The sequence below is a fragment of the Tachyglossus aculeatus genome, chromosome X5 (genome assembly GCF_015852505.1).
Source record: "Tachyglossus aculeatus isolate mTacAcu1 chromosome X5, mTacAcu1.pri, whole genome shotgun sequence".
In the NCBI taxonomy this organism is placed as follows: Eukaryota; Metazoa; Chordata; class Mammalia; order Monotremata; family Tachyglossidae; genus Tachyglossus; species Tachyglossus aculeatus.
Genome location: NC_052097.1, coordinates 14,839,997 through 14,865,705, shown reverse-complemented (window position 1 = coordinate 14,865,705; position 25,709 = coordinate 14,839,997). Strand labels below are relative to the sequence as shown.

The 25,709-nt window shown below is 48.7% G+C and overlaps 1 protein-coding gene across 1 annotated transcript; it reads right to left on the bottom strand.

Annotated features, from left to right (window-relative positions):
* Positions 1–2,219: 2,219 nt before the first annotated feature.
* On the bottom strand, positions 2,220–18,692 carry LOC119947617 (olfactory receptor 1G1-like). The gene is made up of 5 exons (XM_038769199.1): positions 18,544–18,692; positions 18,113–18,307; positions 5,055–5,169; positions 2,928–3,002; positions 2,220–2,684 (listed from the first exon to the last, which is right to left on the bottom strand). Exons 1-5 carry the CDS (start codon positions 18,690–18,692, stop codon positions 2,220–2,222), a joined length of 999 nt encoding a protein of 332 aa, XP_038625127.1.
* Positions 18,693–25,709: the final 7,017 nt, after the last annotated feature.

Below are 25,709 nucleotides of genomic sequence, written 5' to 3'. Positions count from 1 at the left end.
TCTTAAGTGGAGAAAGGGGTGGAAGCAGGGGGCGTCTATAGGGGCGCTCTGAGGAGAGGAGCCTTCCGGGAGATGCAAGGCCGCGCGGTATGATGGCGGGCGGGCCTCTCGGGAACGGAGTCCGGGGCGTCTCTGGCGGCGATCTGAGGAGAGGATCCTTCCCGGACCAGCAGGGGCCACGCGGTGTGATGGCGGGCAGTTGGGCCTCTCGGGAACGGAGTCCCGGGCGTCTATGGCGGCGCACTTAGGAGAGGATCCTTCCGGGAGAAGCAAGGCCACGCGGTGTGATGGCGGGCGGGCCTCTCGGGAACAGAGTCCCGGGCGTCTGTGGCGGCAAAGGAGAAGGAATTCAATTCAATTCAATCATATTTATTGAGCACTTACTGTGTGTAGGACACTGTACTAAGCTGTACTAAATAAATAAATTATAGATGTGACCATAAGCGCTGGGGGCTGGGAGAGGGGAAAAATAAAGGGAACAACTCAGGGCAACGCAGAAGGGAGTGGGAGAAGAGGAAAGGCGGGGTTTATTCAAGGAAGGCCTCTTAGAGGAGATGTGCCTTCAATAAGGCTTTCAAGCTGGGGAGAGTAATTGTCTGTTGGATTTGAGGAGGGAGGGTGTTTCTGCCCAGAGGCAGCTTGTGGGCTAGCAGCCGGCAGCGAGCCAGGAGAGATCAAGGCACAGTGAGAAGGTTAGCACTAATGGAGTGAAGTGTGTGGGCTGGGTGGTAGTAGGAGAGTAGCAAGGTGAGGTAGGAGGGGGCAAGGTGATTGAGTGCTTTAAAGGCAATGGTGAGGAGTTTTTGTTTGATGTGGAGGTAGATGGGCAACCATTGGTGTTCTTTGAGGAGTGAGGTGCCGTATCCTGAATGTTTTTATAGAACAATGATCTGGTCAGAAGAGTAAAATAAGAACTGGAGAGTGGGGAAAGACAGGAGGTTGGGAGATCAGCAAGGAGGCTGAAGCAGTAATCCAGGCAGGATAGAATAATTGATTGTATTAACGTGGTAGCAGTTTGGCTGGAGAGGAAAAGGTGGATTTTAGTGATGTTTTGAAGGTGGGACTGACAGGATTTAGTGATGGATTGAATATGTGGGTTGAGTGAGAGAGTTGAGTCAAGGATAACACTAAGGATAACATAAGCTTGTGAGACAGGAAGGATGGTGGTGCCATCTACAGTGATGGTAAAGAGGGGGAGGACAGGGTTTGGGTGGGAAGATAAGGAGTGCTGTTATAGACATGTTAAGCTTGAGGGGATGGGAGGATACCCAAGGAGAGATGTCTTGAAGGCAAGCAGAAATGTGAGACTGCAGAGTGGGAGAGAGATCAGAGCTGGAGATGCAGATTTGGGTATCATTTGCATAGACGTGTTGGTTGAAGACATGGGAGCGAATGAGTTTTCCGAGGGAGTGGGTGTAGACGGAGAACATAAGGGGTCCCAGAACTGAATCTTGAGGGACCTCTACGGTAATGGAGTGGGAGGCAGAAGAGGGGTCCACAAAGGAGACTGAGAATGAATGGCCACAGAGATAAGTGGAGAACCAGGAGAGAATAGAGTCAGTGAAAGCAAGGTTGGATAAACATTTCCAGGAGAAGGGGATGGTCCACAGCGTCGAAGGCACCGAGAGGTAGAGGAGGATTAGAATGGAGTAGTGGACGTTGGACTTGGCAAGAAGGAGTTAATTGGTGACTTTTGAGAGTGAGGTTTCTGTGGAGTGAAGGAGACAGAAGCCAGTGAAGGAAAGGCAGAAGAGGGAAGAGAAGTAGAGGAGTTCAATAGAAGAGGGGAAAGGAGGTAGAAGACGGGAGAGGAGATGAGATGAAAGAGTGTGTAGGAAAGAATGAGGATGCAAAAAAGAAAAAAGAAAGAGACAAGATTCAACACTTCTCTACATACATTTTTATTTTATGAATATTTTAGCTTATCTATTAATCTGAATACATCAGCTCTTTCCTCCCGAAGTCTTTTTGGGGGCAGCTTCCCACTTTATCCTTTTTTTGTCCAGCTTTCACTGTCGTGAATTATTTTTGTCTGTGCATCTTCTCTGTTACATGGTAAATTCCTTGAGGGCAGAAAATGTGTATTTTGCTTCTGCTGTACTATCTCAAGTGTTTATTTGAGTGACTAGCCCTCAATAGTCACACAGTAAATCATCATCATCAATGGTATTTATTGAGCAGTTACTGCATGAAGAGCACTGTATTAAGTGCCTCAGAGATTACATTACAACGGACTTGGTAGACCCGCCAAGGTGGGGCAGACAGGTGGCGAAGGCTTTGGATCGACCTTCTATAGTTATCATCTTCAGGACGGCAGAGAAGATGCAGGTATAAGAAACATCAATGCCCAGAAAGCACCAGAAGTCTGGAACAATACCCTTGATGATGGGCGCAACCTTTCTGAGAGTGCCTTGAGAGCAGTATATGAGGAGCAACTGAGGAATGTCGCAGAAGAACAGATGGATGTGATTGGACCCATAGAAGGAGAGAGAAAAGGTGCTGGGTATGTGTATCACTGCCGCCAGGCTCCCGAAGAGCCATGAGGCAGCGGCCATCTTTTCACAGGTCCACCGGTCCATGATGACATCATAGCACAGGGAGTGACAGATGGCCACATAGAGGTCGAAGAACATCTCTGTGAGGAGAAAAAGCTCTGCAGGCAAAGAGAAAAGCACAATGAAGACCTGAAAGAGGCAGCCTAAGAGAGAAATGGACTTCGTGTCAGCCAACAGGTTGATGATGGATTTGGGGATGGTGGCTGAGATGATGATGAGGTCGAGGACGGACAGGTTCCTGAGGAAGAGGTACATGGGGTTGTGGAGGCACCGGTCAAGGGCCATAACGGCGACGATGAGGAGATTTCCCGCCAGGACCGCCAGATAGACCAGAAGGAACAGTGCGGTGTGGACAAGCTGCAGCTCCCGGACCTCTGAGAACCCCAGGTCGAGGAATTCCATCACTGCATTGTGATTGCTCATTTCCTCGGAGATCTGAATCTCTCCCTGCAGAAGAAAAGAAAGCAGAAGTGTAGATCAACTCTTGAGCATCAAGTGTTCCTAGTGGCAGATTTACTTTTTATGGTATTTGTTAGGCAATTGATATGTGTCAAACACTGTTCTAAACACTAGGGAAGATACAAGTTAAGCAGGTCGGATACAGTCCCTGTTCCACGTAGGGCTCACGGTCTAAGTAGGAGGGAGAACAGGTATTGAATGTCCATTTTACAGTTGAGAAAACTAAGGCACAGAAAAGTGAAGTGATTTACCCGTTACAAAGCAAACAAGTGGCCAAGCTAGGATTAGAACCCAGGTCCTCTGACTCCCAAGCCCAGGCTCTTTCCCAGGCTCCCAGACCTCACTGCTTCTCAAAAGCTATTTAAAAGAAGTCTCTGAGCATCAAAGCTCTGTTCATCATAAAACAGCTACAGACGATATGAGGAGAATGGACAATAGCAGAATATCCAAAGAGTTGCCAGGTGAAAAGGTAATTGAGAAACTGAGAACAAGGAGGGCAAAAGAAATGTTTTAAGGACACGGCAAAACCAAGCTTCAGACAATATTGCATCCCAACTGAAAACTGGGAGTCTGCTACTGAAGATATAACAGAACAGAATCTTGCAATCAAGGAGTTGCTCCCTTCAAACCAAAACTTCATAAAGTATGAGAGACAAGAATGCAAATGAGAAAACGGCGCCAGGCACTGCAAGCACTAAGCATGACAACACATTCAGGGAAAGTCTTTTTGTGTGTACAATGTGGACTGTGGATTTTACATTGTCCTTTTCAGTTAAATGAGCACTCGTAGATAAATTTTACCATCTGTGGTGCCTTCATTTAAGGAGGTAACAAGCAGTGATAGAAGATAGTAGTAGTAGCAGTAATAATTGTAATGATATTCATTAAACACTTACTATGTGTCAAGCACTGCTACACCGTAGGATAAATAATAATAATAATAATAATAGTAATAGTAATAATAATAATAATAATAGTGGTATTTGTTAAGCACTTACTATATGCAAAGCACTGTCCTAAGAGCTGGGGGAATACAAGGTGATCAGGTTGTCCCACGTGGAGCTCACAGTCTAAGTAGGAGGGAGAACACGTATTGTATCCTCATTTTGCCGATGAGGGAACTGACGCACAGGGAAATTAAGTGACTAACCCAGCAGGATAGTGGCAGAACCAGGATTAGAACCCAGGTCCTCTCACTTCCAGGCCCATGCTTGTTCCATGAGAGCACACTGTGTTGTCGTAGTAGTAATGGTCTTTATTCTGCTCTAATCTTGGATTCCCCCCTCTCAGGATCGCACCTGGAGAGTTTCCAGTATTCTAGTAGTCTCAGCTATGGGAAGGAGAGTCAAGCAGAGGCCTACCCTTTCCATTCCTAGCTTGGGCAGTGTCTAGCGAGTGAAAGGCAGTCTGCTACAAGTCAAAACTCACCTGTGCTGCTGGGCAGCAGCGGCATGAGAGAGAGAGTCGAGGGTGGAGACTCAGTTTTACTGCATGGAAGAAGGCAATGGTAAACCACTTCCATATTTTTTAACAAGAAAACTGTATGAATACACTCACAGAATGATTGCAGATGGAGAGTGGGGAATTCTGGAAGAGATGTGTCCATGGAGTCACTTTGGGTCGGAGACAGCACAAGAAGAGACAAGACGATCTTGGCTCTGCCACTAGTCGGCTGCGTGACCTTGAGCAAGTCATTTACTTTCTCTAAGCCTCAGTTACCTCATCTGTAAAATAGGGATTAAGACCGCGATCCCCAAGTTTGACATGCATTGTGTCTAACATGGTTAACTTCTATCTACTCCAGCGCTAAATCCAGTGTCTGGAACATAGTAAACACTTAACAAATACCATTAAAAAACTCACACTACTTATAATACACATTACTACTTGCAATTCACGTTACTAAAGCACTAGAAAAAGTGCAACAAAAACATATGTTGTGTTCCCAGCCCACGAGCAACTTACAGTCAAATAGGGGAAGAGTCAAGTATCGACCTTCCCTGTTAGTTGACTGATGGAAAACAGTGTTGTGGAGACTACCTGCTTCTTGTCTATCCATATCTTAAAAGAACCTTTAGAAAAGGGATGCCAAATGCAGAGGTGCAACGCAAAAGCAGTTGGAGGAGAGGGAATGATTCCTTCTGGGGCTGCATAACTGAACCGGAGAAACGAGGATATCAAAAAGGGATATTCGGAGTCACTCTGATAAAGCCAGTATCATAAAGCCACCATCTCCCCTCAAACGGACTATTAACAAGTATGGTACTTTTTAAGTGCTTATTTTGTGCCAAGCACTGTACTAAGCACGCGGGTGGATACCTGCAAATCGGGGTGAATACGATCCCTGTCCAACATGGGGCTCACAGTCTCAGTCCCCATTTTACAGATGAGTTAAGTGAGGCTCAGAGAAGTGAAGTGACTTGCCCAAGGTCACACAGCGGACAAGTGGAAGAGCCAGGAATAGAACCCAGGACCTGACTCCCATGCCTGTGCTCTATCCACTATGCCCTGCTGCTTCTATTAGCTGTGTTCCATCTGGATGGAGAGGGTCACACATTGGGAGGATCACATTTACTGGTGGGTAGGATGCCACCTGCATGCCAACCTCTTTTCCTGCCCATCTGGATGCTGAGTTGACATAAACGTGGCTTTCCTCTAGTCCAGATGGTGATCGTGGCAACGTTAGTGAGAAAGTAACTCGCTTTGTCACTCCTGACATTCTCCCATGAGGCCAAGTCACCTGCCCTGGAAAACAATCTTTGGAGTCACATTCAGAGGGAGAGTTGGCAAATTGCCAGCTGGTAGGGAGGCAACGGGGAATAGTGGGAATCAGTAGACCTGTGTTCTAGTCCCAGCTCTGTCCTCCACCTCTCCCTCTGGGAGGCTTCACCATTTCTACATCTTGGTGGCCTGAATATCTCAAGGATACAACCAACCGCTTTTACCTACCCTAAAGGGTTATCATAATAAAAACAAAAACAGCAGTAATAATCATAATATTTAACCCTTACTATGTGCCGTGACCTGTGGTGGATACTGAAAAACTCAGATTGCACACCCATCAATCAATCAATCAATGCTACTTATTGAGTGCTTAATGTGTGCAGAGCATTCAGCTAATCTATCGGTGGTATTTATTGAGCACTTACTATGTCAGTCAATCAATCAGTGGCATTTATTATGTGTGTGGGCTGGGTTATAGTAGCAGCAGGGGAGTCTAGCACTTTGGAGACAAAAAGGACAATACCACTGCAGTATAATGAATATGGGAGTCCTTGGTGGAGGTACCCAGGATAATCACCCCTGTATTCTAACGGTTGACCCCTTTGCTCCACCCAACCCCATGAAAGTAAGCTTCACTGGTGGAGAGTCAAAATGAATTAATGACCTGGGAGACAAATCAATTAATCATATTTACTGGGCACTTACCATGGACAAGGAGAGTAAGTGAATGAGACTGGGGTCAGTGTTTAATGACAGAAGGGAGAGGGCCCAAAGGGAAAGTAATAGTAGTAGTAAGCAGCAGCATGGCCTAGTGGATAGAGCATGGGCCTGAGGGTCAGAAGGTCATGGGTTCTAATTCCAACTCTACACTTGTCTGTTGTGCGACTTTGGGGAAATCACTTAACTTCTCTATGCCTCATTCCCTCATCTTTAAAGTGGGGGTTAAGGCCGTGAGCCCTGTGTGGGACAGGGACTGTGTCCAACCCGATTATATTGTATCTACCCTCGTGCTCAGAACAGTGCCTGGAACATGCTAAGCACTTAAGGAATACCATAAGTATTAATAGGGATACAACACAACATTGTGTAATATTGTGTTGCCAATTTGTACTTCCCAAGCGCTTAGTACAGTACTCTGCACGTAGTAAGTGCTCAGTAAATACGATTGATTGATTGATTGATAATAGTAGCAACAGCAGTGATTGTAATAGTAGTAATAACATTTACTGAATGGTATTTGGTATGTTCCAATTATGTGCTAGGCACTGCACTAAGCACTGGGGTAGATAGAAGATAATCAGTGTGGATACAGTCCATGTCCCACAAGGGGCTCGAAGTCTTAATCTCCATTTTAAAGATGAGGTAATTGGGGGCAGTTAGTGGGTAACTGGGTCTAGTGGAAAGATCCCAGGCCTGGGAGTCAGTGGACCTGTATTCTAATCCACCTCTTGTCAGTCAGCAAGTGAATCAGTAAGTCAATTGTATTGAGAGCTTACTGCATGCAAAGCACTGTACTAAGCACTTGGAAGAGTACAATATAACAGATCCATTCCCTGCCTACCACGAACTTATAGTCTGTGTGACCTTGGGTAAATCACTTAATTTATTTGTGCCTCAGTTATCTCACCTGTAAAATGGGGATTAAGGCTGTGAGCCCCATTTGGGACATAGACTGTGTCCAACCTGATTTGCTTATATCTACCCCATTGCTGAGTACAGTGCCTGGCACAGAGTAAGGAATGAAGTGTGATGATAACAAATGATGAAAATGTGTATACATTTTGCCTTTGGGAATATTCTAAGTCAAATGGGAGTTGTGCAGAGATTTCTCTCTTGTGCAAAATTTCCCCTTTAAAATTTTTCCCATTGTGACCTTCATGTCCCTGTTCCTCAGTCTGTAGATGAGGGGCTTCAGGGTAGGGGGCACCACTGTGTAGAAAATAGATACCAGAAGGTCCGTAACTGAGGGGGAGCCCGAGGGTGCTTTGAGGTAGGCAAAGAACACCGTGGAGAGGAAAATGATGATGACGATGAGGTAGGGCAGGCAGGAGGAGAAGGCTTTGGTCCAGCCTTCTGTGACTGGCATCCTCAGCACGGTCACCATGCTATGGACATAGGAGATGGCAATTCATTCGTTCATTCAGTCGTATTTATTGAGCACTTACTGTGTGCAGAGCACTGTACTAAGCGCTTGGGAAGTACACGTCGGCAACATATTGAGACGCTCCCTACACAACAGCGGGTTCAAAGTCTAGAGGGGGAGACAGACAACAAAAGATGTAAACAGGTGTCAAAATCGTCAGAACAAATAGAATTAAAACTAAATGCACATCATTAACAAAATAAATAGAATTGTAAATATGTATAAGTAAAATAAATAGAGTAATAACTCTGTACAAATATATACAAGTGCTGTGGGGAAGGGGAAGGAGGTAGGGCGGGGGGATGGGAAGGAGGAGAGAAAAAAGGGGGCTCAGTCTGTGAAGCCCTCCTGGAGGAGGTGAGCTCTCAGTAGGGCTTTAAAGGCCGGGCTTAGAAGCCCGGGACTCCGTTCCCGAGAGGCCCGCCCGCCATCGCACCGCGTGGCCTTGCTGCTCCCGGAAGGATCCTCTCCTCAGAGCGCCGCCATAGACGCCCGGGACTCCGTTCCCGAGAGGCCCGCCCGCCATCACACCGCGTGGCCCCGCTGCTCCCGGAAGGACCCTGTCCTCCGGACGCCGCCGCGAGGGCCGAGGCTCCCCCACCCTCCCTCCCTCCATCTGTCCGTCCCCCAGCAGCCTGCTATATGGTGCTTATGCCCCGCGGCCGGGCTCCTGGCGGCGCCCCACCCGGACATCTGCATCCCCGCCCGACCACACTGAGGCCCTTGGGCTGGGCCCCGAAACCCCCATCATCGCTACACTCAACCCTATAAGCCACCTCCACTCTGTCCAAGTAGCCAACTGAGATCGCGAGACATTGTGTCCCGCTGCTAGATGGTGGGCATTGTGTCCCCCTGCTTGTTCACATAGCATTGTATCCCCTTGCTTGTCCGTGAATCACTGTGTCCCCCTGCTTCCACACCCCTCCACCGCTTAAGCGACCATCCTTGAAGAGCCCCCCAATACCCCCCTTCCAGTCCGGACCTGACTGATTTGTCCCCCTCAAACGGGAAAAACGCCCTTGTTATCACCAACGTACATTAACGACAACCTCATTTGCACCTACTCAGCTCTCCCATACTATTTTGCTGTTCACTCCTCTCCCCAAGCATCTCCACTCCCTGACCACCCTTTATAGTTCCACCCTACTCTAGGACTGCCAGCCACAGGACCCCATCCTCCTCCACATCCGAGACATGTTTGCCAAGATGCCCGGGATTCTGCTTGCCATTAACCACTTTGACCTGATTTGACTGACCTATGGCCAATTCATTGTCGCTTCTGCAGGTTAATTATCAACTGCTCTCTGCGATGTCATCGTCTGCTTATTTCATTATTCCCATCGAATGTTAATTGCTAACTTCTCTCGATGATCATCATCATCATCATCAATCATATTTATTGAGCGCTTACTATGTGCAAAGCACTGTACTAAGCGCTTGGGAAGTACAAATTGGCAACATATAGAGACAGTCCCTACCCAACAGTGGGCTCACAGTCTAAAAGGGGAAGACAGAGAACAAAACCAAACGTACTAACAAAATAAAATAAATAGAATAGATATGTACAAGTAAAATAAATAAATAAATAGAGTAATAAATATGTACAAACATATATACATATATACAGGTGCTGTGGGGAAGGGAAGGAGGTAAGATGGGGGGGATGGAGGGGGGACAAGGGGAAGAGGAAGGAAGGGGCTCAGTCTGGGAAGGCCTCCTGGAGGAGGTGAGCTCTCAGCAGGGCCTTGAAGGGAGGAAGAGAGCTAGCTTGGCGGATGGGCAGAGGGAGGGCATTCCAGGCCGGGGGGATGACGTGGGCCGGGAGTCGATGGCGAGACAGGCGAGAACGAGGTACGGTGAGGAGATTAGCGGCGGAGGAGCGGAGGGTGCGGGCTGGGCTGTAGAAGGAGAGAAGGGAGGTGAGGTAGGAGGGGGCGAGGTGATGGAGAGCCTTGAAGCCCAGGGTGAGGAGTTTCTGCCTGATGCGCAGATTGATTGGTAGCCACTGGAGATTTTTGAGGAGGGGAGTAATATGCCCAGATCGTTTCTGGACAAAGATAATCCGGGCAGCAGCATGAAGTATGGATTGAAGTGGAGAGAGACACGAGGATGGGAGATCAGAGAGAAGGCTGATGCAGTAGTCCAGACGGGATAGGATGAGAGCTTGAATGAGCAGGGTAGCGGTATGGATGGAGAGGAAAGGGCGGATCTTGGCAATGTTGCGGAGCTGAGACCAGCAGTTTTTGGTGACGGCTTGGATGTGAGGGGTAAATGAGAGAGCGGAGTCGAGGATGACACCAAGTTTGCGGGCTTGTGAGACGGGAAGGATGGTTGCGCTGTCAACAGAGATGGGAAAGTCAGGGAGAGGGCAAGGTTTGGGAGGGAAGACAAGGAGTTCAGTCTTCGACATGTTGAGCTTTAGGTGGCGGGCAGGCATCCAGATGGAGATGTCCTGAAGGCAGGAGGAGATGCGAGCCTGGAGAGAGGGGGAGAGAGCAGGGGCAGAGATGTAGATCTGGGTGTCATCAGCGTAGAGATGATAGTGGAAGCCGTGGGAGCGAATGAGGTCACCAAGGGAGTGCGTGTAGATTGAGAACAGAAGGGGACCAAGCACTGAACCTTGGGGAACCCCCACAGTAAGAGGATGGGAGGGGGAGGAGGAGCCTGCAAAAGAGACTGAGAAAGAACGACCGGAGAGATGAGGAGAACCAGGAGAGGACGGAGTCTGTGAAGCCAAGGTCAGATAGCGTGTTGAGGAGAAGGGGGTGGTCCACAGTGTCAAAGGCAGCTGAGAGCTCGAGGAGGATTAGGACAGAGTATGAGCTGTTGGATTTGGCAAGCAGGAGGTCATTGGTGACCTTTGAGAGGGCAGTTTCCGTGGAATGTAGGGGACGGAAGCCAGACTGGAGAGGGTCGAGGAGAGAGTTGTTGTTGAGGAATTCTAGGCAGCGCGTGTAGACAACTCGTTCAAGGAGTTTGGAAAGGAATGGTAGGAGGGATATGGGGCGATAACTAGAAGGTGAGGTGGGGTCAAGAGTGGGTTTTTTAGGATGGGAGAGACATGGGCATGTTTGAAGGCAGAGGGGAAGGAACCAGTGGAGAGTGAGTGGTTGAAGATGGAAGTTATGGAGGGGAGAAAGGATGGAGAGAGAGATTTCATGAGATGAGAGGGAATGGGGTCAGAAGCACAGGTGGCCGGAGTAGCACTTGAGAGGAGGGAGGAGAGCTCCTCCATCACCTACTTATTTTACTGCCATCGTATGTTAATTGTTAACCGTTGTTTGCGATATCATCCTCTGCTTATTTTTTGCCATCACATAGTAGTTGTTATCTGCTCTCTGTGACATCATCATCGGCCTATTTTATTATTGCCATAGCATGTTAATTGTTAACTACCCTCTGTGATGCCATCGCCTACTTATATCATTGCTACTGTTTTATCGCTTCTGCATTTCAATTGTTAACCTCCCGCTGTGCTGTCATTTACCCTGCTGACCTCACCATGAACTATCAATTCCCTTGCTCCCAACTGCCATTCCCATTCCTTACCTTCCTCTTCCCCTCTCCCACCCAGGTTTTTCCCTCCCTTCCCACTCCCACCGCTCCCCCTCACCCCCTACCCAGAATCCCTTTGTACCAGCGCCAACTCTCAACTCCTCCCTCCCAGCCTCCTCCCTCCCCTCCTGCTCGCCGCGACCCTATCCCAGTTCTCCTTTCCCATCGCCACCCCTCTTCCCACTCTCCCCGACTGAACCCCCGCCAACTCATCCCAATCCAAACCCTTCCCACCGCTAGCACCCTTCCCCCTCCCTCCCCTCCCTCCCCTCCCTCCACAGCTGCTGCCAAGTGTGGCCTCTGGAAACCCCCGCTCCGTTATAGGTAAGCTCCCTTTCATCCTGGACCTATTCCTTTCCAGGTCTCTACTCCTCCTCGCCCTAACTGAAGCATGGCTGTCTCCGGACGACACGGTCTCTTCTGCTGCTCTCTCCAGTGGAGGCCTCTTCTTCTCCCACTCCCCCAGACTTACCAGAAAAAGAGGAGGTGTCGGTTTCCTTCTCGCACCCCAATGTCGCTTTCGCACTATCCCTCCTCCCCCTTCCCTTTCCTTCCCTTCCTTTGAAGCCCACATTATTCGCCTCTACCACCCCCTCCAGATTCTTGTAGCCGTCATCTACCGCCCCCCCCCCGGCCGCACCTCCAACTTCTTTAACGATTTTGACCCTTTTCTCACCTTCCTTCTCTCCTTTTCCATGCCCACTCTGATCCTCGGACACTTCAACATCCACATGGTTATCCCTGGTGACTCCTCTACTGTCTGCCCTCTATTTCTCCTTGACGCTGCCAACCTCTTGCTCCACCCCACCTTGCCCACTCACCGACTTGGTCACACCCTCGACCTCATCATCTCCTACGGCTGCACTATCTCCACCCTCAACAACTCTGAAATCTCTCTCTCTCTGATCATAACCTTCTCTCCTGCCTCCTCACTCACACTCCTCTCCCCTGTAAATCTATATTACTACCTCACAAAGACCTCCGCTCTATCGACCCCATCCATCTTTCCCAGCGCCTCACACCCCACTACGCCTCCCTTTCCTTTCTACCCAATCTTGATTATCAGAAAACTGTTCTCAACTGTACCCTCTCTACTCAGCTCGACTCACTCGCTCCCCTTTCCCTTCGCCGCCCTCGTACCACTAACCCACAGCTCTGGGTCACTGCCACTGTCCGACTCCTTCGCTCTTATGCTCGAGCTGCTGAACGCTGCTGGCGAAAGTCTAAACACCATGCCAACCTCGTTCACTACAAGTTTATCCTTTCCTGCCTTAATTCTGCCCTCTCCTCTGCCAGACAAAACTCCTCCCTTATTGACAACCATGCCCGTCATCCCCGTCAGCTCTTCCGTACATTTAACTCCCTTCTCAGGCCCCCTGTTCCTCCCCCTCCTCCTTCCCTCACCCTCAACGATCTGGCATCCTGCTTCATTAATAAAATTAAATCCATCAGGTCTGAGCTCCCCGAAGCCACTTCCCCGCTTCTCCACCCCCCAGGATCTCAACCCTCGTTACTCTACCATCCTTCCCAGCAGTATCCTCAGATGAGATATCCTCCCTCCTCTCAAGTGCTACTCCGGCCACCTGTGCTTCTGACCCCATTCCGTCTCATCTCATGAAATCCCTCGCTCCGTCCCTTCTCCCCTCCTTAACTTCCATCTTCAACCGCTCAATCTCCACTGGTTCCTTCCCCTTTTGCCTTCAAACATGCCCACGTCTCTCCCATCCTAAAAAACACTCTCTTGACCCCACCTCCCCTTCTAGATATCGCCCTATCTCCCTCCGACCATTCCTTTCCAAACTCCTTGAACGAGTCGTCTACACCCGCTGCTTCGAATTCTTCAACGCCAACTCTCTCCTCAACCCCCTCCAATCTGGCTTCCGTCCCCTACACTCCACCGAAACTGCCCGCTCAAAGGTCACCACTGAACTCCTGCTTGCCAAATCCAACGGTTCCTACTCTATCCTAATCCTCCTCGACCTCTCAGCTGCCTTCGACACTGTGGACCACCCCCTTCTCCTCAACACGCTATCCAACCTTGGCTTCACAGACTCTGTCCTCTCCTGGTTCTCCTCTTATCTCTACGGCCTTTTATTCTCAGTCTCTTTCGCGGGCTCCTCCTCCCCCTCACATCCCCTTACTGTAGGGGTTCCTCAAGGGTCACTTCTTGGTCCCCTTCTGTTCTCGATCTACACTCACTCCCTTGGTGAACTCATTCGCTCCACGGCTTCAACTATCATCTCTTTGCTGATGACATCCAAATCTACATCTCTGCCCCTGCTCTCTCTCCCTCCCTCCAGGCTCGTATCTCCTCCTGCCTTCAGGACATCTCCATCTGGATGTCTGCCCGCCATCCAAAACTCAACATGTCCAAGACTGAACTCCTTATCTTCTCTCCCAAACCCTGCCCTCACCCAAACCCTGCCCTCTCCCTGACTTTCCCATCACTGTTGACGGCACTACCATCCTTCCCATCTCACAAGCCCGCAACCGTGGTGTCATCCTCGACTCTGCTCTCTCGTTCACCCCTCATGTCCAATCCAACACTAAAACCTGCTGGTCTCACCTCCGCAACATCGCCAAGATCCGCCCTTTCCTCTCCATCCAAACCACTACCCTGCTTGTTCAGTCTCTTATCCTATCCCGACTGGATTACTGTATCATCCTCCTCTCCGATCTCCCATCCTCCTGTCTCTCTCCACTTCGATCCATACTTCACACCGCTGCCTGGATCGTCTTTGTGCAGAAACGCTCTGGGCATGTTACTCACCTCCTCAAAAATCTCCAGTGGCTACCACTCAACCTACGCATCAGGCAAAAACTCTTCACCCTCGGCTTCTAGGCTCTCCATCACCTCGCCCCCTCCGACCTCGCCTCCCTTCTCTCCTTCTACAGCCCAGCCCGAACCCTCCGCTCCTGTGCTGCTAATATCCTCACTGGACCTCGTTCTCGCCTGTCCCGCGGTCAACACTTGGCCCACGTCCTTCCCTGACCTGGAATGCCCTCCCTCCGGACATCCACCAAGCTAGCTCTCTTCCTCCCTTCAAAGCCCTCCTCCAAGAGGCCTTCCCAGACTGAGCCCCCTCCTTCCTCTCTCCGCCTCCCCCTACCCATCCCCTCACCTTAACTCCTTCCCCTCCCGACAGCACCTGTATATATGTATATATGTTTTCACACCTTTACTATTCTATTTATTTATTTGTTTTACTTGTACATATTTATTATATTCATTTTATTTTGTTAATATGTTTTGTTTTGTTGTCCGTCTCCCCCTTCTAGACTGTGAGCCCGCTGTTGCTTAGGGACCGTCTCTATATGTTGCCAACTTGTACTTCCCAAGCGCTTAGTACAGTGCATTGCACACAGAAAACGCTTAATAAGTACGATTGAATGTATGAATGAATGAAGAGAGGAAGAGAGTTGGCTTGGAGGATGCGTGGAGGGAGGGCATTCCAGGCGAGGGGAAGGACGTGGGCTAGGGGTCGACCGCGGGACAGGTGAGAGAGAGGTACAGTGAGGAGGTTAGCAGAACAGGTGTGGAGGGTACTGGCTGGGCTGTAGAAGGAGAGAAGGGAGGTGAGGTAGGAGGGGGCGAAGTGATGGAGAGCCTTGAAGCCGAGAGTGAGGAGCTTTTGCTTGATGCGTAGGTTGACAGGCAGCCACTGGAGATAGATTTTTGAGGAGGGGAGCAACATGCCCAGAGCAGTTCTGCACAAAGATGATTCCGGCAGCAACGTGAAGTATAGACTGAAGGGGGGAGAGACAGGAGGATGTTAGATCAGAGAGGAGGCTGATGCAGTAATCCAGTCGGGATAAGATGAGAGATTGAATCTGCAAGTTAGTGGTTTGGATGGCGGGCAGACAGCCAGATGGAGATGTCCTGAAGGCAGAAGGGGACCCGAGCCTGAAGGGAGGGAGAGTAGGGGCAGAGTTGTAGATTTGGGTGTCATCAACGTAGAGACGATAGTTGAAGCCGTGGGAGCGAATGAATTCACCAAGAGAGGAGTGTAGATAGAGAACAGAAGGGGACCAAGAAGTGACCCTTGAGGAACCCCTACAGTAAGGAGATGGGAGGGAGAGGAGGCTCCCGCAAAGGAGACTGAGAATGAACGGCCGGAAAGATAAGAGGAGAACCAGGAGGGGACGAATTCTATGAAGCCAAGGTTGGATAGCGTGTTGAGGAGAAGGTGGTGGTACACAGTGTCGAAGGCAGCTAAGATGTCGAAGAGGATTAGGACAGTGTAGGAGCCATTCGACCTGGCAAGAAGGTGGTCATTAGTGACCTTTGAGAGGGCAGTTACGTTGGAGTGTAGGGGACGGATGCCAGATTGGAGGGGGTCAAGGAGAGAGTTGGCGTTGATGAATTCGAGGCAGTGGGTGTAGATGACTAGTTCTAGGAGTTTGGAAAGGAATGGTAGGAGCGAGATAGGGCGATAACTAGAAGGGGAAGTGGGGACAAGAGAGGGGTTTTTATGATGGGGGAGACGTGGGCATGTGTGAAGCAGAGGGGAAAGAACCAGTGGAGACTGAGCGGTTGAAGATGGAAGTTGAGGGAAGGGGCGAGAGATTTCATAAGATGAGAGGGAATGGGGTCTGATGCACAGGTGGATGGAATAGCACTTTAAGGGAGGGAGGAGATCTCATCTGAAGATAATGCTGTGAAGGATGGGAGAGTAACGGAGAGGGTTTAGAACGGGGGGGGGTTGGAGAATGGGGAGGAGTGACTTTGGGGAGCTCAGACCTGATGGAGTTAATTTCACTAATGAAGTAGGAGGCCAGATCTTTGGGAGTGAGGGATCGAAGAGGGGGAGGAACAGGGGACCTGAGAAGGGAGTTAAATATACGGAAGAGCTGACGGGGATGAGGGGCATGAGTGTCAATAAGGGAGGGGAAATAGTTTTGCCTGTCAGGGGAGAGGGCGGAGTTTCGACGGGAAGGGATAAACGTGAAGTGAACAAGTTTGGCCAGCAACGTTCAGCAGCTCGAGCATAAGAACGAAGGAGGCGGACAGTGGCAGTGATCGGGAAGGGGCGAGAGATTTCATAAGATGAGAGGGAATGGGGTCTGAAGCACAGGTGGATGGAGTAGCACTTGAGAGGAGGGAGTAGATCTCATCTGAAGTAACTGCTGGGAAGGTTGGGAGAGTAGCGGAGAGGGTTGAGAGTGGAAGGGATGGAGAAGGGGTGAGGTGACTTTAGGGAGCTCAGAACTGACGGAGTTAATTTTACTAATGAAGTAGTAGGCCAGTTCTCTGGGGGTGAGGGATGGAGGAGGGGGAGCCTAAGAAAGGAGTTAATTGTACCGAACAGCTGACGGGGATGATGGGCATGGGTGTCAATAACAGAAGAAGTGTTGGTTGATTTTGTTCTGACGACTTGACACCTGTCTACATGTTTTGTTTTGTTGTCTGTCTCCCCCTTCTAGACTGTGAGCCCGTTGTTGGGTAGGGACAGTCTCTATATATTGCCAACCTGTACTTCCCAAGCGCTTGGTACAGTGCTCTGCACACAGAAAGAGCTCAATAAATACGATTGAATGAATGAATGAATGAATGAGGAGAAATAGTTTTGCCCGGCAGAAGAGAGGGCAGAGTTAAGGCAGGAAAGGATAAACTTATAATGAACAAGGTTGGCTTGGTGTTCATACTTTCGTCAGCAGCATTCAGCAGCTCAAGCATAAGAGCGAAGGAGGTTGACAGTGGCAGTGATCCAAGGCTGTGGATTAGTGGTACAAGAGCGGCGAAGGGAAAAGGGAGTGAGAGAGTTGAGTTGAGTACACAGGGTGGAGTTAAGAGCGGTAATCTGGTCATCAAGATTGGGTAGAGAGGATAGGGAGGCGAGGTGGGGTGTGTGGCGCTCAGAATGATGGATAGGGTCGAGAGAGCAGAGTTCTCTGTGGGGTAGTAACATACATATTCAAGGGAGGAGTGTGAGTAAGGAGGCAGGTGAGAAGGTTATGATCAGAGAGAGGGATTTCAGAGTTGGTGAGGTTGGAGATAGTGCAGCGGTAGGTGATGATGAGGTCGAGGTTGTGACCAAGTTGGTGAGTGGGCGAAGTGGGGTGGACCAGGAGGTTGGCAGGGTCAAGCAGAGATAGAAGGCGGTCGGCAGAGGAGTCACCAGGGACATCCATGTGGATGTTGAAGTCTCCGAGGATCAGAGTGGGCATGGGAAAGGAGAGAAGGAAGGTGAGAAAGGGGACAAAATCGTTAAAAAAAAGTTGGAGGTGGGGCCAGGGAGGCGGTATATGACGGCTACAAGTATCTGGAGGGGTTGGTAGATGCGAATAATATTAGCTTCACAGTAGGGGAAGGAAAGGGAAGGGGAGAAGGGATAGTGCGAAAGCGACATTGGGGTGTAAGAAGGAAGCCGACATCTCCTTTTAGGTGAGTCTGGGGGAGTGGGAAAAGTAGAAGCTTCCGCTTGAGAGGGCAGCAGAAGAGACCGTGTCATACAGAGTGAGCCATGTTTCGGTTAGGGCGAGGTGGAGGAGAGAGCTGGAAAGGAGCAGGTCATGGATGAAAGGGAGCTTACCTATAATGGAGCAGGAGTTTCAAAGGCCACACTTGGCAGCAGCTGTGGAGGGAGGGGAGGGAGGGGGAAGGGTGCGAGGGGTGGAGAGGGTTTCGATTTGAAACACAGAAATCGAAAGCCACATTGACGCAGATGGGCATCACCTCCCTGAGGTGGTCAGGAGAGTAGGAGATGGTGAATAACTGGGGATGTCACAGAAGAAGTGGCCTTCAGCGTTGGACCCACAGAAGGAGAAGGAGAAGGTACTGGCTGTGTGTAATGCAGCAGACAGCCCCCCACTCAGCCATGAAGCGTCGGCCATCTTCACACAGGCCCCTCGATTCATGACACCCTCGTAGCTCAGGGGGTGGCAGATGGCCACGTAGTCGTCATAGGACATCACTGTGAGGATGATCAGTTCTGTAATAACTAATAAAAGAGCAAAAAAAAAAACTGGAGGACACAGCCCAGGAAAGAGATGGATCTGTCATTAGTCAGGGAGTTGTGGACAGATTTAGAGATGGTGACGGAGATGAGGGAGTGGTCCAGGACGGACAGGTGCCTGAGGAAGATGTACATGGAGGTGTGGAGGCACCGGTCGAGGGTCATGGCGACGATGGGGAAATTGCCCAACAGGGCTGTCAGGTAGACCAGAAGGAGCAGCGTGGTGTGGATCACCTGCAGCTCCTGGACCTCTGAGAAAACCAGTAGCAGGAATTCCATCACTGCGGTGATATTCTTCATCTCTTAAGGTGTCTTATTCACTAGCTGTGTTCAAGGAGACGTAGGAAAGAAAATGAACCAACGCTAGTTATGTATTGTCATCATCATCATCATCAATCATGTTTATTGAGCGCTTACTGTGTGCAGAGCACTGTACTAAGCGCTTGGGAAGTACAGGTTGGTAACATATAGAGACAGTCCCTACCCAATAGTGGGCTCACAGTCTAAAAGGGGGAGCCAGAGAACAAAACCAAACATACTAACGAAATAAAATAAATAGAATAGATATGTACAAGTAAAATAAATAAATGAATAAATAAATAGAGTAAAAAAATATGTACAAACATATATACATATATACAGGTGCTGTGGGGAAGGGAAGGAGGTAAGATGGGGGATGGAGAGGGGGACGAGAGGGAGAAGAAGGAAGGGGCTCAGTCTTGGAAGGCCTCCTGGAGGAGGTGAGCTCTCAGTAGGGCCTTGAAGGGAGGAAGAGAGCTAGCTTGGCAGATGGGCAGAGGGAGGGCATTCCAGGCCCGGGTGATGACGTGGGCCGGGGGTCGATGGCGGGACAAGCGAGAACAAGTTATGGTGAGGAGATTAGCAGCAGAGGAGTGGAGGGTGCGGGGTGGGATATTGTGTATCATATACATATTGTGTATGTATATGAGAGTTGTGTGGTACCAAGAATGAAATATCAAGATGGGAATCAAAGAAAAAAGTCCTGAAATGTGGTGCATGTTAATTGCCACAAAGCATATACCATCAGTCAATCAATCAATCAATCTGAGAGCTTACTGTTTGCAGGACACTGTATTAAGTACTTGAGAGAGTATAGTACAGCAGAGTGGGTAGACATGTTCCCTTCCCACAGTGAGCTTACTGTATAGAGAAGGATAAAGACATTAATATACATAAATAATTTGTAATATATAATTTACATATCTTAAGCAATCAGTTGCATTCACTGAACACTGTGTGCAAAGCACCATACTAAGTGCTTGGGAAAGTACAATATAACAAAATTGGTAGAAATGGTCCCCGCCCACAGTGAGCTTACAGTTTAGAGAGGGAGACAGACAATAGTGTCAATTTAAAAAATTACAGATATTGCTCCTTTGGGGCTGAAGAAGGGATGAATAAAAGAAGAAAATCAAAGTACAAGGGTGGCGTGGAAGAGAGTGGGTGGAGAGGATAGGAGGGCTTTGTTGGGGAAGGCCTTTTGGAGGAGATGTAGTTTTAATAAGGGTTTGAAGTTGGGGAGAGTGATCGTCTGTAATATATGAATAGGAAGAGTGTTCCAGGCCACAGGCAGGATGTGGGCGAGAGGTCAGCGGTGAGATAGATGAGATTGAGGTACAATGAGTAGGGTGGCACCAGCAGAGCAAAATTCATTCATTCATTCATTCAATGGTATTTATTGGGCACTTACTGTGTGCAGAGCACTGTACCACGTGCCTGGACAGTACAATTCACCAATGAAGAGGGACAGTCCCTGCCCACATTGGGCTTATAGCCTAGAAGTGGGGAGACAGACATCAAAACAAGTAAACAGGCATCAATAAATAGTATCAATATAAATAAATAGAATTATGGATATATACACATCAAAACGGATAAGCAGGCATTGATATGAATAAATAAAATTATAGATATGTACATATATGCACACGTGCTATGGGGTGGGGGGGTAGAGCAAAGACAGCGAGTCGGAGCGATGGGAAGGGAAGGGGGAGCGGAGGAAAAGGGGGCTTAGTCTGAGAAGGCCTCTTGAAGGAGGTGAGCCTTCAGTAGGGCTTTGAAGGGGGGAAATATGATTGGTGGATTTGAGAAGGGAGGGCGAACCAGGCCAGAAGTAGGACGTGGGCCAGGGGTCGATGGCGTGACAGGCAAGAAAGAGGCTCAGTGAGAAGGTTCGCACCAGCGGAGCGGAATGTGCATGCTGGGACGTAGAAGGAAGGAAGGGAGGTGAGGTAGGAGGTAGCAAGGTGATGGAGAGCTTTGAAGCCAATAGTGAGGGGTTTTTCCTTGATAAGGAGGTTGTTAGGTAACCACGGGAGATGTTTGAAGAAGGAGGGGGTGACATGCCCAGAATGTTTCTGTAGAAAGATAATCTGGGCAGCAGAATGAAGTATACAACTGAAGTGGGGAGAGACAAGAGGTTGGGAGGTCAGAAAGGAGGCTGATGCAGTAATCCAGTAGGGATAGGATGAGTGATTGTATTAACGTGGTAGCGGTTTGAATGGAGAGGAAAGGGTGGATCTTGGCGATGTTGTGAAGTTGAGACCGACGAGCCTGGTGACAGATTGGATATGAGGGGTGAATGAGAGATCGGAGTCAAGGATAACACCAAGGCTGTGGGCTTGTGAGACGGGAAGGATGGTAGTGCCGTGCACAGTAATGGGAAAGTCAGGGAGAGGAGAGGGTGTATTAGGGAAGATAAGGAGCTCTGTCATGGACATGCTGAGTTTTAGGTGGCAGGAGGACATCCAAGTAGAGATATCCTGAAGGCAGGAGAAGATGCGAGCCTGGAGGGAGGGAGAGAGAACAGGACGATATATAGATTTAGATATCATCCACGTAGAGATGAAAGTTGAAGCCAGAGAAGCGAATGAGTTCACAAATGGAGTGAGTGCAGATGGAGAATAGAAGGGCACCAAGAACTGGCCCTTGAGGAACCCCTACAGTTAGGGGATGGGAGGGGGAGGAGGAGCAGGTGAAGGAGACTGAGAATGCACGGCCAAAGAGATAAGAGCAGAACCTGGAGAGGACAGAGTCAGTGAAGCCATGGTTGGCCAACATGTTGAGGAGAAGGGGATGGTCGACAGTGTCAAAGGCAGCTGAGAGGTCAAGGAGGATTAGGTTGGAGTAGGAGCCATTGGATTTGGCAAGAAGGAGGTCATCGATGACTTTTGAGAGGGCGGTTTCAGTGGAGTGGAAGGGACAGAAGCCAGATTAGAGGGGGTGCAGAAGAGAGTTGGAGGAGAGGAATTCTAGGCAGTGAGTGTAGACGACTCACTCCAAGAGTTTGGAAAGAAGGGTAGGAGGGAGATGGGGCGATAACTGGAGGAGGCTGTAGGGTCAAGGGAGGTTTTGTAGGATGGGGGAAGGCAGACTGGAAGGCAGACTGGAAGGAACTAGTGGAGAGTGAGAGGTTGAAGATGGAAGTTAAGGAGGGGAGGAGCAGTTGAAGATGGAATTTGAGGGGAGGAGGGAAGGGGTGATAGCTTTTATAAGGTGGGAGGGAATAGGGTCTGATGTGCATGTGGATAGGGTACACTTGAGAGAGGAGCTCTCCTCTGAAGATACGCAAGGAAGGATGGGAAAGTAGAAAAGGGGGTCGAGAAGAGGGGGATGGAGGAGGGGGAGGGGTGATTTGGGGGAGTTCAGATCTGATGGTGTTAATTTTCCTGATGAAGTAGGTGGTCTGATAGTTGGGAGTGAGAGAGATTCAGTCCCCTTCTATTCTCCATCTACACTCATTCCCTTGGAGAATTCATTCGTTTCCATGGCTCTAACTACTATCTCTAGGCAGATGTTACCCAAATTCACATCTCCTCCCCTGATCTCTATTCCTCTCTCCAGGCTCACATCTCCTCCTGCCTTCAATACATCTCTACTTGGATGTCCCCCTAGCTCCTCAAACCTAACATGTCCAAAACAGAACGCCTATCTTCCCACCCAAACCTTGTCCTCTCCCAGACTTTCCCATCACTGTAGACGGCACCACCATTCTTCCTGTCTCACAAGCCTGTAACCTTGGCGTTATCCTTGACTCCGCTCTCTCATTCAACTCACATATCCAATCTGTCACCAAATCCCGTCGGTTTTACCTTCACAGCATTGCAAAAATCCGACCTTTCCTCTCCATCTAAACTGGTAACTCCTTAGTACAGTCACTTATTCTATCCCTCCTGGATTACTGCATTAACTTCCTTGTTGACCTCCCAACCTCCTGCCTCTCTCCACTCCAGTTATTATTTCACTGTTATGCCCGAATTATCATTATACAGAAAAGTCCAGGACATCTCACCCAACTCCTCAAAAATCTCCAGTCGTTGCCTATCCACCTCCATATCAAATAAATCTCCTCACTATTGGCTTTAACACACTCCATCACTTTGCCCTCTCCTACATCACCTCACTTCTTTCCATCTACAACCTAACCTGTACACTTCGCTCCTCTGGTGCTAACCTTCTCACTGTGCCTCATTCTTGCCTGTCTCATTACCGACCCCTGGCCCACATCCTACCTCTGGCTTGAAATTCTCTCCTTTCTCAAAACCGACAATTACTCTCCCCACATTCAAAGCCTTACTGAAATCACATCTTGTCCGAGAGGCCTTCCCAGACTAAGCCCCACTTTTCCTCCTCTCCCACTTCTTTCTGCATTACCCTGACTTGTCCTCTTTGCTCTTCCTCCGACCTTGCCAGCCCCTCAGCATCTATGTATATATCTGTAATCTTATTTATTTATACTGATGTCTCTTTATTTGTATTGATGTCTGTCTCCCCCCCCCCCCCCATAGACTGTGAGCACGCTTTTGGTAGGGATTGTTCTCTTTATTGCTTTATTGTATTTTCCCAAGTACTAAGTACAGTGCTCTGCACACAGTAAGCACTCAATAAAGATGATCATGTGAATGAACGAATCTTGAGTCTTCCCCAATCCATAAATGGTATTCATTATTAATAATACCAATTGTGGTATTTGTTCATCACTTACTGTGTGCCAGCACTGTATTTACCACTGGGGTAGATATAAAATTATCAGGTCTTGGGGCTACTTGGGGCTCACAGTCTAAGAAGGAGGTATCATACAGGTATTGTATCTCCATTTTTTAGATAAAAGACCTGAGGCACTGAGAAATTCAGTGATTTGCTCAAGGTACCACAGAACACAAATGGCAGAGATGGAATTAGAACCCAGTCCATAATAATAATTTACTGAGCACTTACTAGTTGAAGAGTACTTCCTAAGCACTTGGGAGAGTAAACACAGCAGAGTTGGTAGACTCCTTCCCAGTCCACAAGAAGCTCACAGTCTAGCAGGGGAGACATATATCAATCAATCAATCAATCAATGGTACTTATTGAGCACCTGTTGTGGGCAGAGAACTGTACTAATCGCTTGGAAGAGTCCAATACAACAGACTCGATAGATAGGTTCCCTGCCGAAGATGAGCTTTCGGTCTAGAGGGAATTGGCTGTTTGGGAGGCTTAATGAAAGGCTCACCTGAATGCATCCAGCCCCAAGCTGTCGTCAGCTTCAACTGCTCTGGTTGCCAGCTCTCTCCCCCTTGTGAGAAATGATTAAGAGTTCAAGGGGGAACATCCCTCCCTACGTCAGTGCCAGGATCTCTTATCTCCAGGAGAGACCAACTGTGAGGAAGAAAGGTTCTGTTTTCCATAGTCCCCGTTCCCACAACTGCTGATCGTGGGGGAATTCAGTCATTCCTTCAATCAATCGCATTTATCGTATCTACTGATAGCCCCAGTAAAAGGGGCCAGGGACACATAGGCTATTAATGCCGTGAGTTGATTCTGGTATCATGCACCCAGGGGCAGGTGAATTTCATCCGAAGGAACCGGGGTCCACAGTGCTCATTGCTGCCTGGATACAGACGTTGGGATGGCTCTGAGGTTATTGGGGAATGATCAGCCAGGAATTGGTGCAGCAGGAAGAAATCCCAAGGAGCCCGGCTGCCATGGGAATGAGAAATGGAGCGGGCTAGGTCAAAGCCACTTGGAGAGGAGAATCACAGGAAATGTTACAAGTAACATTTTACAAGTACAAGTTACAAGTGCCAGGAATTCATTCAGTCAGTCATATTTATTGAGCACATACTGTGTGCAGAGCACTGTACTAACCACTTGGGAGAGTACAATATAACAATAAACAGACACATTCCCTGCCCACAATGAGCTTATTGTCTAGAGGACACACTTTTGCCCCCATTGAAAAGAGGTTCTTTGACGCCTATGGTGTAACCCCTTGGTCTACTCCTTTCTCTGTAGACCACCTGTGGTGCAGCATGGGCTAGTGGACAGTACATGGACAGGGATTCAGTAGTCCTGAATTCTAATCCCAATTCTGCCCCTGAACTTTTGTGACTTTTGGGAAGTCACTTGACATCGCTGGACCTTGGTTTCCTCATTTATAAAATGAGAATATGATACCCAGACCCCTTTCACTTTGAGTGAACACTATGCCCAGTCTGATTAATTTATGTCCAACCCTTCATTTAGTACCTGGCATGTGCTTAATCAATGTCAGTGGTATTTATTGGGCATTGACTGTGTGCAGAGCGTTGTACTAAGCACTCAGGAGAAGACAGTGCAGTAGAGTTGGTAGGCATGTCCCCTAACCACAAGGAGCTCGCATTCTAGAGATGAAGGCAGACATTAAAATAAATGGATAAATTATGGGTATGTGAATATGTGCTATGGGGTTGATGGTGGGGTGAATATCAAGTGTTTAAAGGATAAAGATCCAAGTGCAAGGGTGATGCAGAAGGGAGAAGGAATAGGGGAAAAGAAAACTTAATTAGGGAAGCCCTTTGGTCAGAGATACAATTTTAAGAAGTCTTTAAAGGTAGGGAGAGTGATGGTTCGTCATGTATGACGTGGGAGCGAGTTCCAGGCCAGAGGGAGGATATGGGCAAGGGGTTGGCCATAAGATAGACAAGACTAAGGTCCAGAGAGTAGGTTGACATTAGAAGAACTGAACAGGTCTGGGCATCGGAAGATCTGGGTTCTAATACCAGTTCCACCACTTACCGGCTGGGTGACCTGGGGAAAGTCACTTAACTTCTCTGTGCCTCAATTTTCTCACCTGCTTAATTCAGATTCAGTACCTGTTCTCCCTTCTACTTCGACTGAGAGCCCCATGTGGGACCTAATTATCTTGTATCCGCACCAATGCTTAGTTCAGTGCTTGACACACAGAAAGTGGTTATTCCATAATTATTATCGCTATTATTAAAATGAAATATGTGGACTGGGTTGTAGTAGGAAATCAGCAAGGTAAGGTAGGAG